This window comes from Anomaloglossus baeobatrachus, chromosome 9 (genome assembly GCF_048569485.1).
Source record: "Anomaloglossus baeobatrachus isolate aAnoBae1 chromosome 9, aAnoBae1.hap1, whole genome shotgun sequence".
NCBI classification, from domain to species: Eukaryota; Metazoa; Chordata; class Amphibia; order Anura; family Aromobatidae; genus Anomaloglossus; species Anomaloglossus baeobatrachus.
In genome coordinates this window covers 181935458-181951969 of record NC_134361.1, presented here as the reverse complement: position 1 = coordinate 181951969, position 16512 = coordinate 181935458, and the positions used below count along the sequence as shown (strand labels likewise).

General features: G+C 43.2%; 1 protein-coding gene across 4 annotated transcripts in view; it reads right to left on the bottom strand.

Annotated features, from left to right (window-relative positions):
* The window catches only part of TNC (tenascin C), a 193942-nt gene that overhangs the window by 77681 nt on the left and 99749 nt on the right, over positions 1–16512 (bottom strand). For all 4 annotated transcript variants that reach the window (XM_075324090.1, XM_075324091.1, XM_075324092.1 and 1 more), the window contains 4 exons: positions 9659–9781; positions 6980–7123; positions 1778–1897; positions 1525–1668 (listed from right to left, as the gene is read on the bottom strand). In XM_075324090.1, coding sequence (XP_075180205.1) covers positions 1525–1668; positions 1778–1897; positions 6980–7123; positions 9659–9781 — 531 coding nt within the window. The remainder of the gene's footprint in view (positions 1–1524; positions 1669–1777; positions 1898–6979; positions 7124–9658; positions 9782–16512) is intronic.

Here is a 16512-nt window from a genome sequence, read left to right as displayed (position 1 = left end):
CTATTAGCTAGCTTTATGATAATAATAGTAATAATATTAATAATAATAATGCTTATTGTTATCAATTATTGTTGTTATTTATGTCTTTTTAGCTGTTATTATCTAACTTCATTCTTGTAATTATTATTATTATTATTATTATTGTTGTTGGTATTATTATTATTATTATTATTATTATTACAATGTATTATTGTTGTTTACGTCTTTTAAGTGTTACTATCTAGCTTTATTTTTATTATTATTATTATTATTATTATTATTATTATTATTATTATTAGCAGAAGTAGCAGTAGTAATAGTAGTAGTAGTATTACTATTATCAATAATCATTAATTTTTCTATTTTATATATATAACTATTGTTAATTATGTCTTCTTAGATGTAATTATCTAGCTTTATATTGCGTTTTTATTATTATTATTATTATTATTGCTATGATTTGTTAGGTGTTATTATCTAGCCTTATTTTTGATTATTAGTATTCTTATTATTATTCTAATTATTATTATTGTTAATAATAATAATAAAAATAATATGTATATTGTTATAATTGTTATAATTTATTATTGTTATTTATGCTGTTATCTAACTATTATAATAATAATATAAAATATATATATATATATATATATATATATATCTATATATATATCATTATTATTATTATTATTATTATTATTATTATTATCATTATATTTATTCTTATAATTTATTATTTTTATTTTTAGGTGTTATTATCAAGCTTTTTAATATTATTATTATTATTATTATTATTATTAGTAGTAGTAGTAGTAGTATGTAAATGTATATTTATCGGAGCATTAAAACAACATCATTATGTCAGACGTGGGGGTTCTGCAACATTTTTTAGTGTAGTTTTTAGATGTGCCTTGGTGGCCCATGCGTGAATCCAGACCCTCATCCAAATCTAAAGATACCACCCTCCCCCTTAAGCTATTTTCTTACTAAATATGTTGATGTCTGATGACTTAGGAGGATTATTTTTTGTGCTTTTTCGATAATTGCTCCGGCATCTTTAAGTATGTTTTTAGTTTTGGGCGGCTTTTCTCCTGACAGTGATTAATAATTATACAATTTGAAACAAACATCATAGTTCAAAATGGCTAAACATTCTAAGCTGAAAGTAAAGACTTGTAGCTTTGTCTACTTCTATCTGTCAAGCTGTCATCATATTATTCTACCTTAGTGTGTTCAGTCCTTTGTTAGTGACACCTGGTTTTATACATATACAATTTTGGTGAATACAACCCTTGAGCTCAGCCTTGGTGTCAAGAGCTGTATGACAAGTAGAAGCCCGCATCTCCTTTTAGACAATAGATAATCTTTTTCATCTACAAGCAACATTGATGCCGGATATAGACGGTAGGAACACCTAGCATTAGCATTTATATTATCACTTGCTGATTCCCAGGACAGATGCATTCAATATCTAAATTAACGTGAGCGCTTATGGTAGACTCTACGGTAGACATTTGTATTCATGTAATTGCAGCGTTACTACACCTGTAGTGAATATAGTGGAGATTTCCCGACTTCTAAGTGGTCCTCTAACAGCATACATTTTTAATATGTATTCAGTAGACGGCTGAAGCCCAATGATATCATTTTCGACATTATTTCCGGAGACTGTAACCTCTACGGCTGGAGCTATGGCACAGAAAAAGAAGAGACATGTCACAAAGTATATAAATGGAATAATAATATTAAAAAAGGGACTTTTAGTAAAAGTAAAAAAAGAAGGGTCCTGACTCCTTACCATTTCTCGCAGAATAGGAGATGACATAATTATCCACAGATGCCAAGGATGGTTTCCACACGGCAAGAGCTTCAGAATCGGTGACATTAATGGCTCTTAGACCTGACGGACTGTCGAGGACTGTGACATACAATTTGAGACTTAGAAATTTAAAATGGAAATTTCTTAGGTTACAGATGTATCCTTCTTATCTTTCAAATAGACATATCCTGAGATGTGTAGTGGAAAATTAATACCGAAGGTTAAAAAAAAAATCAGATTCTGCACTACTCAGTTGGGTGATGTTTAGGCTTCCTTTAACTCAACTGAACTCATCATCTTTCCTCCATCTGACCTATTTTCCTTACCAGATCTACCATGTTTCCCAGAAAATAAGACACTGTCTTATATTATATTTTGCGCTAGGGCTTATATTCGGGGTAGGGCTTATTTTTGGGGAAGCACTGTTTGGGAGTAAGTTTACACTTGACATTAAGGTCACTCCCAGGTCCTCCTGTGATACACAGTTGGTGCTCCCAGCAGATCTATGTGTGGTCCTCCCCTACTTGCGACCGGCACTTACACACAAACACTTCAGATTACATACACACACAGAAACATCTGATGATACCATACTGCTTCCGGCCAACAGCGATGAGGAACGCGAGGACCTGTGGTGGAACACATTGAGGTTCTGCAGTGGAACACATCAATGCCTTCCACTGCAGGTTCTCGATGCGTTCCACCACAGGTCCTTGCTTTCCACTGTATTGCAAGTCCCCGAAGCAGTATGATATCACTGAAAATGTGTGTGCGTTCCACTGCAGGTCTTTGATGCATTCCACCACAGATCCTTGCTATCCACTGCATTCCTGGTCCCTGCAGCAGTATGTTATCACTGGATATATGTGTGTGTGTGTGCGTTCCACAGCAGGTCTTCAATGTGTCCCACCACGGGTCCTCGTGTTCCACAGAGTCCTGTTTGGAGTCTCATGAGTATGATTATGGGGTCTATCTTCTTTCTTTTGGGGGTGTCTGCTTTAGTTAAAGGGAACCTTCTAGCACAGGGGTGGGGAACCTTTTTACTGCCGGGGGCCATTTGGAATTTCCTACTAACCTTTGGGGGCCGCACAACATTATCAACCTGAAAAATAACCCTGCTATATTTGGTCAAACGATTAATTAACTCACCCCTATTGTGGTGGCCGGAGCTGCTTCTCTTTGGTACGATTGTGATGTTCGGTGATAATAATAATAATTAATAATAATAATTTTATTCATTTATATAGCGCTATTAATTCCACAGCGCTTTACATACATTTGCAACACTGTCCCCATTGGGGCTCACAATCTAAAGTCCCTATCTGTATGTCTTTGGAGTGTGGGAGGAAACCGGAGAACCCGGAGGAAACCCACGCAAACACAGGGAGAACATACAAACTCCTTGCAGATGGTGTCCTTGGTGGGATTTGAACCCAGGACCCCAGCGCTGCAAGACTGCAGTGCTAACCACTGAGCCACCGTGCATCTTGTTTCTCACAGCTGCTTTTCCAGGTTTGTCTCTGTCTGGAGATGCTGGGGGCATACACATCACAGGAGGGGCCGGGGCGCATAAATTACAGGAGACACTGGGAGTACACATCACAGGAGGGGCTGGGGCATATACATCACAGGAGGGGATGGGGCATATACATCACAGGAGGGGCTGGGGCATATACATCAGTAGGGGGCATGGACAGCCCTGGCGGTGGCACAGGCATTACTGGGGACACGCACAGCACTGGGTGGCAGCACGCACTGCACTGGGTGGCAGCACGGACTGCACTGGGTGGCAGCACGGACTGCACTGGGTGGCAGCACGGACTGCACTGGGTGGCAGCACGGACTGCACTGGGTGGCAGCACGAGGGAGACAGACAGGTCTGGGGGAACATAGACATCAACAGGAGAGCACGGACTGGGGAGCATAGAAAGCAGTGGGGGGGTACAGACAGCAGTAGCGAGTTAAGAGCACTGAGGGGTGGCACACAGCACTGGGGAGCATGGACAGCATAAGGGGGGCACAGACAGCACTCACCGTGGCATGGACAGCACTGGTGGCAGCATGGACAGCATTAGGTGGTGCGGACAGCACTGGTGGGGGGGCATAGACATCACCCAGGGGGTACAGACAGCACTAGGGGGGGCACGGACAGCAGTGAGGGGTTACACCGCGCTGAGGGGGTACACAGCACTGTGGTGTACACAGCATTAGGGGGTACACACAGCACTAGGGGGTACACACAGCACCTGGGGGTACACACTGTACTAGGAGGTACACAGCACGAGGGGGTACACACAGCACGAGGGGGTACACACAGCACGAGGGGGTACACACAGCACGAGGGGGTACACACAGCACGAGGGGGTACACACAGCACTAGGGGGTACACACAGCACTAGGGGGTACACAGCACGAGGGGGTACACAGCACGAGGGGGTACACACAGCATTAAGGGGTACACAGCACAAGGGAGTACACAGCACAAGGGAGTACACACGGCATTAAGGGGTACACACAGCATTAGGGGGTACACACAGCATTAGGGGGTACACACTGCACTAGGGGGTACACTGCACTAGGGGGTACACACTGCACTAGGGGGTACACACAGCATTGGGGGGTACACACTGCACTAGGGGGTACACACAGCATTGGGGGGTACACACAGCATTGGGGGGTACATACAGCACTAGGGGGTACACACTGTACTAGGAGGTACACAGCACGAGGGGGTATACACAGCACGAGGGGGTATACACAGCACGAGGGGGTACACACAGCATTAGGGAATACTCACTGTACTAGGGGGTACACACTGCACTAGGGGGTACACTGCACTAGGGGGTACACACTGCACTAGGGGGTACACACAGCATTGGGGGGTACACACAGCATTGGGGGGTACATACAGCACTAGGGGGTACACACTGTACTAGGAGGTACACAGCACGAGGGGGTATACACAGCACGAGGGGGTATACACAGCACGAGGGGGTACACACAGCACGAGGGGGTACACAGCACGAGGGGGTACACAGCACGAGGGGGTACACACAGCACGAGGGGGTACACACAGCACGAGGGGGTACACACAGCACTAGGGGGTACACACAGCACTAGGGGGTACACAGCACGAGGGGGTACACAGCACGAGGGGGTACACACAGCATTAAGGGGTACACAGCACAAGGGAGTACACAGCACAAGGGAGTACACACGGCATTAAGGGGTACACACAGCATTAGGGGGTACACACAGCATTAGGGGGTACACACAGCATTAGGGAATACTCACTGTACTAGGGGGTACACACTGCACTAGGGGGTACACACTGCACTAGGGGGTACACACTGCACTAGGGGGTACACACTGCACTAGGGGGTACATACAGCACTAGGGGGTACACACAGCACTAGGGGGTACATACAGCACTGGGGGATACACACTGTACTAGGAGGTACACAGCACGAGGGGGTATACACAGCACGAGGGGGTATACACAGCATTAAGGGGTACACAGCACAAGGGAGTACACAGCACAAGGGAGTACACACGGCATTAAGGGGTACACACAGCATTAGGGGGTACACACAGCATTAGGGGGTACACACAGCATTAGGGAATACTCACTGTACTAGGGGGTACACACTGCACTAGGGGGTACACACTGCACTAGGGGGTACACACTGCACTAGGGGGTACACACTGCACTAGGGGGTACACACAGCATTGGGGGGTACATACAGCACTAGGGGGTACACACAGCACTAGGGGGTACATACAGCACTGGGGGATACACACTGTACTAGGAGGTACACAGCACGAGGGGGTATACACAGCACGAGGGGGTATACACAGCACGAGGGGGTATACACAGCACGAGGGGGTACACACAGCACGAGGGGGTACACACAGCACGAGGGGGTACACAGCACGAGGGGGTACACACAGCATTAAGGGGTACACCGCATTAAGGGGTACACACAGCATTAAGGGGTACACACAGCATTAGGGGGTACTCACTGTACTAGGGGGTACACACTGCACTAGGGGGTACACACTGCACTAGGGGGTACACACTGCACTAGGGGGTACACACTGCACTAGGGCGTACATACAGCATTGGGGGGTACATACAGCACGAGGGGGTACACACAGCATTGGGGGGTACACACAGTACGAGGGGGTACACACCACTGAGCGGGGGGGGGCAGCGATGGGTTGAGTACTCGCAGTGAGGGGGAGGGAGAGTCACACACACACACACAGCAGGTTCGGGAGGCTGGTAAACCTGCTGCAGCTCTTCTGTGTGACTTTATCGCAGCGTGCTGCTTACCCGCCCACCAGAGCACACAGGCCGGGGATAAGCCTAGAATGTATGGGCTGCAGTCAGGTCCTGGAAGTCAGGATCTGGAGAGAGCCCATACATTCTAGCATCTACCCACAGGGCATCAGGCTGTGGGATTTAAAGGGCCGGCAGCCGGGAAAAGCGCGGCTGCCACCAAAGCACAATGGTCCCCGGGAATGTGCCCGGGGGCCGCATAAAATGTCGTCACGGGCCGTATACGGCCCGCGGGCCGGAGGTTCCCCACCCCTGTTCTAGCACTTCTGGGTTCATATTTAGAATCCCTACCTAACTGTCCTAGCATATACATTAGTGGCACACATAAACTGATCTTTATAAAAAGAATTTTATCTTTGCTAATAAGGCCAGCAACTAGCCCTATTAGTTCCTTGGCTAGTCGGTCCACTTAGCATGTTATCATGCCCCTGTGGGTGTGATAACATGCTTTATAATGCCCAGCACGATGGAAATACATATCTTTGTACCCGTTAGTATTGAGCTTATTTGATGCCAGGTGTTTGCACCCCGACTTCAAAGACACTCACTGCCCATGACCGGATGTCGTACGCACTTCCGGTCATAGCTAATCAGGAGAACTATACTACATTTCTATTTGGAGGTATTATAATGTTATTATTATTATTATTATTATTATTATTATTATTATTATTACACGTACTACATATTGGAGAAGGGAGTACCCCTTTACATCTACCTTCATCCTTAATAAACTATAAAACTATAATATGGTATATAGGCATGGACAGTCTTCATAAGATAAATCCCCTTTAAATGAAGGTATATACAATACAGGTCATTAGCAGCAGGATACATACCAGTCGTTAGGGTACCGGAGGCGGGTGTACTTTCTTCACTGCCTTTCACAGATACAAGACTTACGCGGTACTCAACACCCGGCGTCAGGTTGACTAAAGTAGTCTGAGTTCTAGAACCATCAACTTCCACTGTGTTACTGGCTCCTGGAAATACGAAGAGTATTAGGTTGTTTTAGGTGACTAAACAAATCCCAAATTGGAAATTGCTTTAATTTCTATTCAATTTTATTTTTAACCCGTGATCTCTACAGACAGGTCTGTTTTATTTAATGTTTGTAATTGCCATGAAATAAGAATTCTGGAGCTTCTTTTCTTGTTAACAAAACTTTTCACTTTTAGCACTTGCTGGACAGGGACACAACCCAATGGGCAATAGCTTGTTATCAATTTATTCATAACTGCAAAATGCCGAGTTCTAGGAAAAAGGCTTCAGAATTGTTATTTCATGGGAACGTGTTTACTAAAACATAAGTGTCAGGAACGATGACATATCCTCTTTAAATTTTAAAGTTCTCATTAAATAAAGAGTGAAATTTCAAGGGAATCTGTCAGCAGGTTTTTGCTTTATAATCTGAGGACAGCATGCTGCAGGGGTTCAAAAACAAAAATCAACTGTGCTTCTCTTATCAGGCGTCCTGCTGTTTACTTAAACTAAAAGCTTTATCACTTGGTGATTACCATTGCTAGGTCTAATTGGCAGGTGTACAGGCAATAATTGACACTTCATTACCAATGTACAATCTCTAGTGAGAGCTTGGTGTGGGCAGGACAGCTCCCTGGGCTCAGCTACATGACTAAAGCTAAATGTTCAGATTGTGTCAGAATGGCTGCACCCAATAATCTAAGTGATACACCATTGGATTCAGAATCTATTTATCTACATCATGCTGCTCTCAGATAAGGAAGCAAAAACCTGCTGACAGATTCACTTTAAAGGATATAAAGAGTTGGAAGAAAGATGGCAAATAGCTGAAAGTTTTGGAATAACTGGGCTAGCTACATTCGGAGGTAATTATAATATCTATGATGTAAGGGGAACACAAATAATATTTTTGTGCTAATTATTCCAATAACTATGATTTGGAGTGAGTACGTGTACATTTGGAGGAAATGTAAGGAAGGGTAGCAGTCACTGTTCCAAAAAGATAGTGGCTTTTCAGAATTTAAATTTTGATAATAAAGGCAACTCGGCAATATCAGATTGATGGGTGATGGATAACCTAAAAGTCCTGGAGTCACAGCCGCTAGAGTGTACAGAACTGTAAAAAGACCAAAACAGCGCCATACGCTGCACAGTGGCGTTATTGTGTACTGCAGCTGTACTCTCAGTAAAATGACTGGGATCTGAGCGGTTCCCGTTCTGTATACTATAAACTTCTACAGTCACAGCTCCAGGAACGTGCAAAGGGGTGATCATATTGGGGGTGAAATAATCATCTATCAAACATAGATGTCTGGTTCTAAGGATGGGTCATTAATACTTTAGTTTATTATGCCATATCACTTATTTAAATCAGATAATGTACACCTAATCTTTTGGCGTCCTGCCAATTTTGAGAATGAGCCCCTCGTCTCTCTCCATGCAAGGCCATAGTAAGGAAGAATTTGGAACAAAGGTTAAAGAGGTTATCTAGAATTTTTTTTTCTTATGGGGCTTAAGAGGTTGGCCACTACTTTAACACTGATGGGCTATCCTTAGTATAGGTCATCAATGTCTGATCGGCTGGGGTCCGATATCCGGCATTCTCACCGATCAGATGTGCTCGGTGCTGACGGCGGCAGCTGTAAATGCTCATTTCCGGAGCTGCTCCATCTTTGATAGTGGCCGCGTCTGAGTACTGTACATCTACCTCAAGTCCAAATTAATAGGAGGCGGATGTGCAGTATCCAATCGAGGCCACTATCAGAAGACAGAGCAGCTCCAGAAATGAGCATGTACGGCCACCTGCTGCCAACGCAAAGACTGAAAATAGCGGATTGATGAGGGTGCCGTATATCAGACCCCAGATAATCAGACATTAAAAATCCTAAGAATAGGCCATCAATGTAAAAGTAGTGGCCAAGCTCTTTATGAACTGGGTGGCATGTAGTTGCTAACTAACTGCTTGAGCTACCCTGTGATGAACCCTCCCAACTCAGAACAGTCACGGACTGGACTCTCCTGCTTCTTGTGATGTCAGGTCAATAGAGCAGCGCAGTGTCACTGCTGACGTCATACTGATTGACAGCCGCCTCCCCACTATGTTAAGCTGAGTTGGTTGTCAATCAGCACAATTTCCACAGAAAATCCCTGTTAACAGAGCAGAAAGAAAGAGGAAAAATGTCTTTGTTGACACCAAGTCAAAGGAAACAGGAGAATCGCCTCCGAGCTGGGAGAGGTCTTCCCCATGATTATGTAGCCTACTGAACAAGACTAAGGGACTATTGGAAACACTTAGGAAGCCTTTGCAGGTATTTTATTCTAATTTTCTGAGATAATGACTTTTGGGTTTTGGGTTGGGCTCTATAATATATGTGTTTCTCTTTTTGTATTGACAGTTTACATCAGATCAATAGACATTAAAGAGGTTGTATATGCAATTATCATGTATATAAATCAACTGTATATGAACCATATTGATGTACACTTATCTTTTACATTTTTATTGACACATTTTTACTTTTCCAACATGACTTTACCTCCAGCCACAGGAACATAAGTGATCAGGAATTTGTTAACGCGGATCTTCGGTGCTAGCCAAATGACTTTAGCAGAGTTCTCAGTAATATCAGAGAAAGAAAGTCCTTCTGGAGACCCCAGGGCTGCGGAAATATAAGAAGAGCTACTTAGCAATAATAGTTAAGCCTCCCTGGAATGTTCTAAAATATCCTGCGTACCACCTACTTCTAATGACTAATAATTACATGACATATGGTACTGTGCTTTGCATAATATTTGACAAAATTGGCATAATAATGTTTACTAGACTGGAGAGGCTGCGTTGGCTTACGTCCCGTACATATTTCATAAGATTTTACCATTTAATACATCTTCATTTTGAGGCCTCGATAAATTTAATGGCGCTAAGCCGTCTTTCAGATGTGATATTTATTCAGGTTTAAGACGTTTTCCGTAAAGTCACAGCTTTATCTTTTAAGATATATAGAATATATTAGCACTACAGAATATGTAAGGAAGAGTCAAAATAAATCCAAAATTCCGCTTTGATTAATTTTGGACAAGGATAATAGTTCTGATTTTCTTTTGGGGGATAAAGAATTAAATACCCTCTGTTTAGATACCCAGTTACAAAGTATCTATCGTTACTTTTTTGACCACCGACTACGATAAAAAGGTGCAAGGGAAAGAACTGCAAATATATTGACATTTGTATCACAGGAATACATTAAAAAATCTAATTAGTTTTTTAACTCCAGTGCCATATAGAAATGACCCTTGAAGTGTCCATTGGGTGATACTTTATCCATTAAAGTGGTTGACCACTACTAGGACAACCCCTTCTGATTCCACGTTTCCCCTAGGTAGAATAATGAAGCCTATACTCACCTCCCGTACCGGTGCCCTTCCAGCTGTGTCTGGGCTCACAATGCTGAGGCTCACTTAAGGTTGTGACATAATTCGAGCCTGGCTTCCAATCAGTTGAAGCTTCTTTCTCCCTTCTTTTGGACCAAGCGAGCTCCTTTTGAGGTTTTGATGTCACATGAACCACGCGTGCAATCAGCTATCTCTCTCCACTGTTGGACCAAATGACTTAATCAACAGGAAGTCATAGCTACAGCTGTGCTTACTTCCGGTTGAGTACTCATTTGGTCTGAAGGTGTGGAGAAGGAAGCTGTCACTGATTGGAAGCCGGTCTCTCATAATGTCATAACCCCAAGTCAGTCCAAGCATTGTGAGCCCGAACAACGCTAGAAGGGCACTGGTACAGGAGGTGAGTATAGGCTTTATATTTTTACGTGCAGGAAACATGGAATCAGAAGAGGTTGTCCAAGTAGTGGACAACCCCTTTATGTGTCGTGTTAAATGACAGCAACCCCTTTTCATTCACTCAAAATCCCTACAGAGGACACTGGGTGATACAAAAAGCTTTGGGATATATCAGTCTTGAGTAATAGAGAGGAGTTTTAGAACATTTTTAATATTGGACACTTCATGGGTAAAGAAACCCGCAATGGACACTTCTTCAGGAGCAATTTGAGTACATTGAAATTAATAAAAAAATATTTTCTAAGGTATGTATACATACTGTAACTTCGCCCATTGCCCAGTCACTCAGGGAGACTGGGGCCCGCCTTGGTGATGTCGGGTCAACTAGAAGTTGACATGACATCACAGGATCTCAGAAGTCATAGAGCCCGGGGGTCACGTGATGGGAATGAGCGGACCGCAAGAGCGCTGCTCAGATGCAGCATTTACTATACAAGGTACTTGAGAAAAGCCTTCTTTATGAGCTTAACATTGATGTGTGGCTACTATTTGGTGTAGTGGACCACCCCTTTAAAGAGAAATAACGTATTTTTCATTTTATAAGACGCACCGGATTATAAGACGCACCCAAATTTAGAGATAAAAAAAGGTAAAAAAGAAAAAAAGGGGATCCGCTTCATACTCTGGTGTTGTCATACCAGAGTGGGTTGGCAGCGGTGGTGGAGTGAAGTTACAGGAGGCAGGGGCGGTGTTGGTGGGGTCTGTCCTGGCAGCCATGGAGGTCTGTCCTGACAGCAGAAATTGTGCTGGCAGCGGAAGCTGCGGTGCCTGTGTGGAGCAAGTCTGTGCGGCAGGTGTCCCAAATGCTCTGTTGGTGGTCCTATTTTCAAAGAATTGGCACCTGGAGAGGCACTTGTGCAGCTGACTCCGGGCGCCATCATTTGAACCCAGCATGTGAGATGCCAGGCGCACCGGACTGCTCTATGCAGCCGGCCGCCTGCCCGCAGAGACAGCCACCGGCACAGACAGCCGCCCACGTCAATTCTCCACCTCCTGGTAAGCTATATTCGGATTTTAAGACGAACCCCTCATTTTCTTCCCACATTTTTGGGAGGAAAAGTGTGTCTTATAATCCGAAAAAATACGGTATATGATTGCTACATTACATAAAAGTAATCATTAATATTCTCAGCTTCATACAATGGATTGAAATCTGTGTCGCGAGCCTTTGAACTTAATGCATTCCCATTTTGATTTTCCTATAGTTATGACTGTTTTCATAGAAAGCTTTAGAAATAATTTGCATTTTGCTAAATCTTCTAAATTTTGGACCAACCGCCACGGTTTATGGAAATCACAAAAGAAATCCTGACCATCTTTATCTGTTTAGTAGTCAGTATGCAGCGTCCAAAACCCGCAGCCCTAACAGGAGCCTAAGCTAGAATATATTTGTTTAATATCTGTCCACAGCAATTTGTTCTCGGTTCCACTAGATATTTTTCAGCTTTCTTTAATCTGCCTTTTGATGAGTCTTTCGCAAAAAGAAGAGGACAGAATTCGTTTTTTTTTTAAATCTGGATAAATAGCCCACACAAGAAAAGTCCATTAGTAATGGCCGACAAACCCAAACAAGCCACATTAAAAGGTTTGATGGAGAACTGCCAGTAAAACAGAAGAGCAAGGGGTAAATTGATTTGGAAAGAAGTAGTCAACAGTGAAACATACAAAAGATATTTGAAAAGCCCCAAATCTTTCAGATTAGTGCCAGAAGCCAAAAAAATAAAGACGTGAAAAAAGAGAGACAGAAATTCAATGGAATGAAAGACAATGGCACTCAACCATTCCCAGTCTACGGAGCCTACGGAGTCTACGGAGGGAGGTGTAAATTGTTAATGTTCCACAGATAATAAATTTAGAAGCAATATCTTGTTATTTATTTTCTACCGACGCATCAAAGGCTGAAAACACCAGAATAGGGCACTCTTCATGTAATTTATTACAAAATGCCAAGTGTCTCAGTGGGAGTGTACATTGGCATGAGTAGGCGAGGAACTAAATTAACTGGAAAACTAAGGCATAGATCAGTTCTGCCTATTCCTAACTGTGTTGTCCTAAATGTCTGCATTCATCAATATCCTTATGGCTCAGAACAAATGCTACCAGGATTAACTTTTAGAAATGGACCTTTTACTGGATTGTTTAAAATTAAGGCTGAGTATCTTCTTTAATTGTCACTGTTCCATTGATATTGGACCAGTTTTTCTATTTTTTTTCTGTGCCTACATAGGAGGTGGTCGCACTTCCCCCTACTGTTTTATGCTGTTTGTCTGCGTTATGAAGATAATGTATCTTAGGTATAAAGTATACTGTTAATGAGTGTGATAAACCACTGCTTCTAGTGAAGTGCGGGTCCCAGATGCAGCAAAGTCGGGACCATGTAGCAGACGGCACCACCTAGCGGTTGGGCAAGAGCAGCGGTGGATTATATGTTAGATAAGATAGGGGAGGAGTGACAGATGGCCAGTGGATTGGTTAAATACATGTTCCGGTAGAGAGGGAGTTCTGCTGAAGGGTTTGAAAAGTAAAGACGTGGCATGATGTCCAGAGCCAGTCATGGAACTCTGAGGAAATCTGTAAAGGTCCAGAGTCTTTGGCTCACCCCAGCGGGTTCAGGGAGGTTGCACAACTAGACAGCTGTTGGGGCCCAGAAGCGGACAGCAGTGAGAAGAAGCATGAGCAAATGGAGACACAGGTGTCCAGTGGCTTGCTGACTAGTTCAAAGATAGCGGGGATAGGTCAAGTGAGAGTGTCCCAAAGAAACAGTAACTGCAGAACAGTCAGGATTGAGGCCTTGTCTGTCATCATGTGGGAAGAATAAACCATTCAAGTTTTAGTTTGCAAGTCCTCCAGTGTCACGAGTTTGTCTACTGTGTCTACAATGGGGACAGGCTGCGGGGTGATGCACACCAACCAGAAGAAAGCAGTAAGGGTCACACACCCGACACAAAGGCATATACACACACACTGACACGGTGTCTGTAGAATCCTTCACTTCTAAGATCCAAAGTAAATCCTCAGAGCAAAGGTGTTCAGCAAAACTCTTTGCCCGTAACATGCTGAGGTCCAGCAATACCTTCTAAGTACTTTCTCCAATTGTGGGGCGGTTCCAATGATTTTGGAAAAGCTATTCTGTTTTTTATCTGTGCTTCTCAGCTCAAAAGTTATGCACTGGTGCACAGGTTTACAGCAGAGCATCATCTGTAACATAGTCAGGTCCAGAGGTCCAACTAAGCTGAGTACCTTCTAAGTACCTTCTCTAATTGCCACTGTCACACAGATTCTGGACCAGTTTCTATGTTTTTTAAATGTGCTTCTTATCTCAAACACTATGCATTGGAGCACAGATGTGCATCAGAGCTCACCTGTATCATAGTCAGATACATGCTAAGTACCTTCTGAGTATTTTCTCCAGTTATAGCCGTTCCACTGATTCTGGAACAGTTTTTACTGTTTTATCTGTGCTAGTCAGCTCAGGCGTTATGCACTGGAGCATAGGTGTTCTGCAGAGAATCACCTGTAGAATAGTCGGGCCCAGGGTCTTACTAAACTGAATACCTTCTTGGTACTTTCTCCAATTGCCACTGGTTTTGGACCAGTTTTTTTCCCGTGTTTCTTAGTTCTAAAGGTTGCACTATAACACTGGAGTGCAATACCTTCTTTTGAACTCTGATAATGGAGGTCAATTCTTCTTCAGTAGGCCAGCGTATTTCTTGTCTAATTCTTCATTCATTGCCTGTAACATTGTTTGGTTTAACCTTCTAGTGCTCTGGCACTCCAAATTCTTCAAAGGATGCAGTGACTATAGAGTATTCACCATGAAGAGCACACTGAGCCAGGTTGCAGATATGGCCTTTTCTGTGGGCATTTTCTTTTTCCCCTCTTTGATGTGGCTGTGTTTTGATTGGCCAGCGTCATAGAGGAGAAGAAGCAAATGAAGAGAAGGAGAAATTCAGTGGATTAAACCGAGTTTGTTAATGGGAAAGGATACAGATTGCACCCTTTCCATATTTATATTTTACAAATCATAAACGTGTGTCTAGACACCAGGGCCTTGTCTATTGAAAAAGCACCCCAGGGCCATGAAAATGCAATGTTGAAGCAGCAATGATTTTTTGGAAACTTTCAGCAGAAGACTTACTAGCTCCTTTGAAAGTCAGGGAAATCTTCCCTCTTTTAGGAGAGTCTTGCAGAATTGACAAGTTTAATAAAAGGAAACATGGTTGCAGACAATAGTCCTAAAAAGCATGACCCAGTCAGACATTTTTTTTCTGCTGGTATTGGAATTTTGTCTGGGACAGTAAAGATATTTCATCAAAAGCCTAATAGGTGTTGTTCTTTTTAAAAAATTTAATTAAATTAGAAAAATGAATTGTGGACCTGGGCAGAGACCTTGCTCTTTTGCCCATGTGCACTTATGTATTAGGATCAGCCCACAGTAAGGCAGAGCAAAGTGAGCCTGTGCGAGCCAGCAATGGTGCGAGATTTCACCCGGCTACGTGGATGATGCAGGAGACATAAACCATGGCAATCATAAGAATAGGACGTTGATCAGCGTGGAGAGGAGGGACAAGAGCCACGAAGGATGGCCATTGGACAGGACCAAAAGATTTGCATACAGCATGGGAGATTTTCAAAAGATATTTGGGGGGTGTACAGGGAGATTAAGGGGATAATATGCACCTTTATGGAATGCAACACTGGTGCTACTTAAGGTGGTAGTTTTAGTTTATACATGAAAAATCTGGTGACAGGACCCAATTACGCACCTTATTCATTGACCTGTATGGGTGTCATGGATAACTGACTAGATAGGGACCTCTAAGCTGGTCCTCAGACTAGGTAGCCCTCAGCTCAGAGGTACACTCGATGGTAGTAAGGTCTGGGCCCCCAGCGTGTCCCTATCTCCTGTCCAAGACCCTGATGTAGCACTCTCCACACCCACCACCCAATGGTTGGACCAGGACAGTAGTCACAAAACGCCACGCACCGACAAACAATACAGATGAGGACAACAAAACTCATGCACACGAAAGCAAACAGCTGGGGGACTACAAAAGAGGCGCAGGAAGAAAATAGGGTAACGAGAAAGTAACTACACTACAGGGTTACTCCTACACCAAGCAACGGAAGGCAGAAGCAAACACCTCCTTCCGGCTCCAGACCAAGCTCCAGAATGAAATCTGAATAACCGGCACCCTCTGCTGGAAGAAGAGGGTAAATATCCAGGTTAGGATTGGGAGGTTGTTTGGAGCTAAGAGGTATATTCACAGATTATTTTCTCCATAAATTTAGGCAATTGAGGTTTGTTCCATATTTCAATAAGCATTTTTCAAGTAAATGGGTCTAACACAGTAATTGTGCAACAAATCAGCTGACGGCTATAATGGAACCAATACAACCATGTACTCAAGGCCTGATTGCAATAAACCTCGTAAGAGATTAAAACGACCCCATAGAGCCACCAGTCAGAAATTAATAAAGCTATATTTGTGTAAATATAAAATATAAGGCACATTTTTTCTTTCAATTTCAAGCCTTATTAACA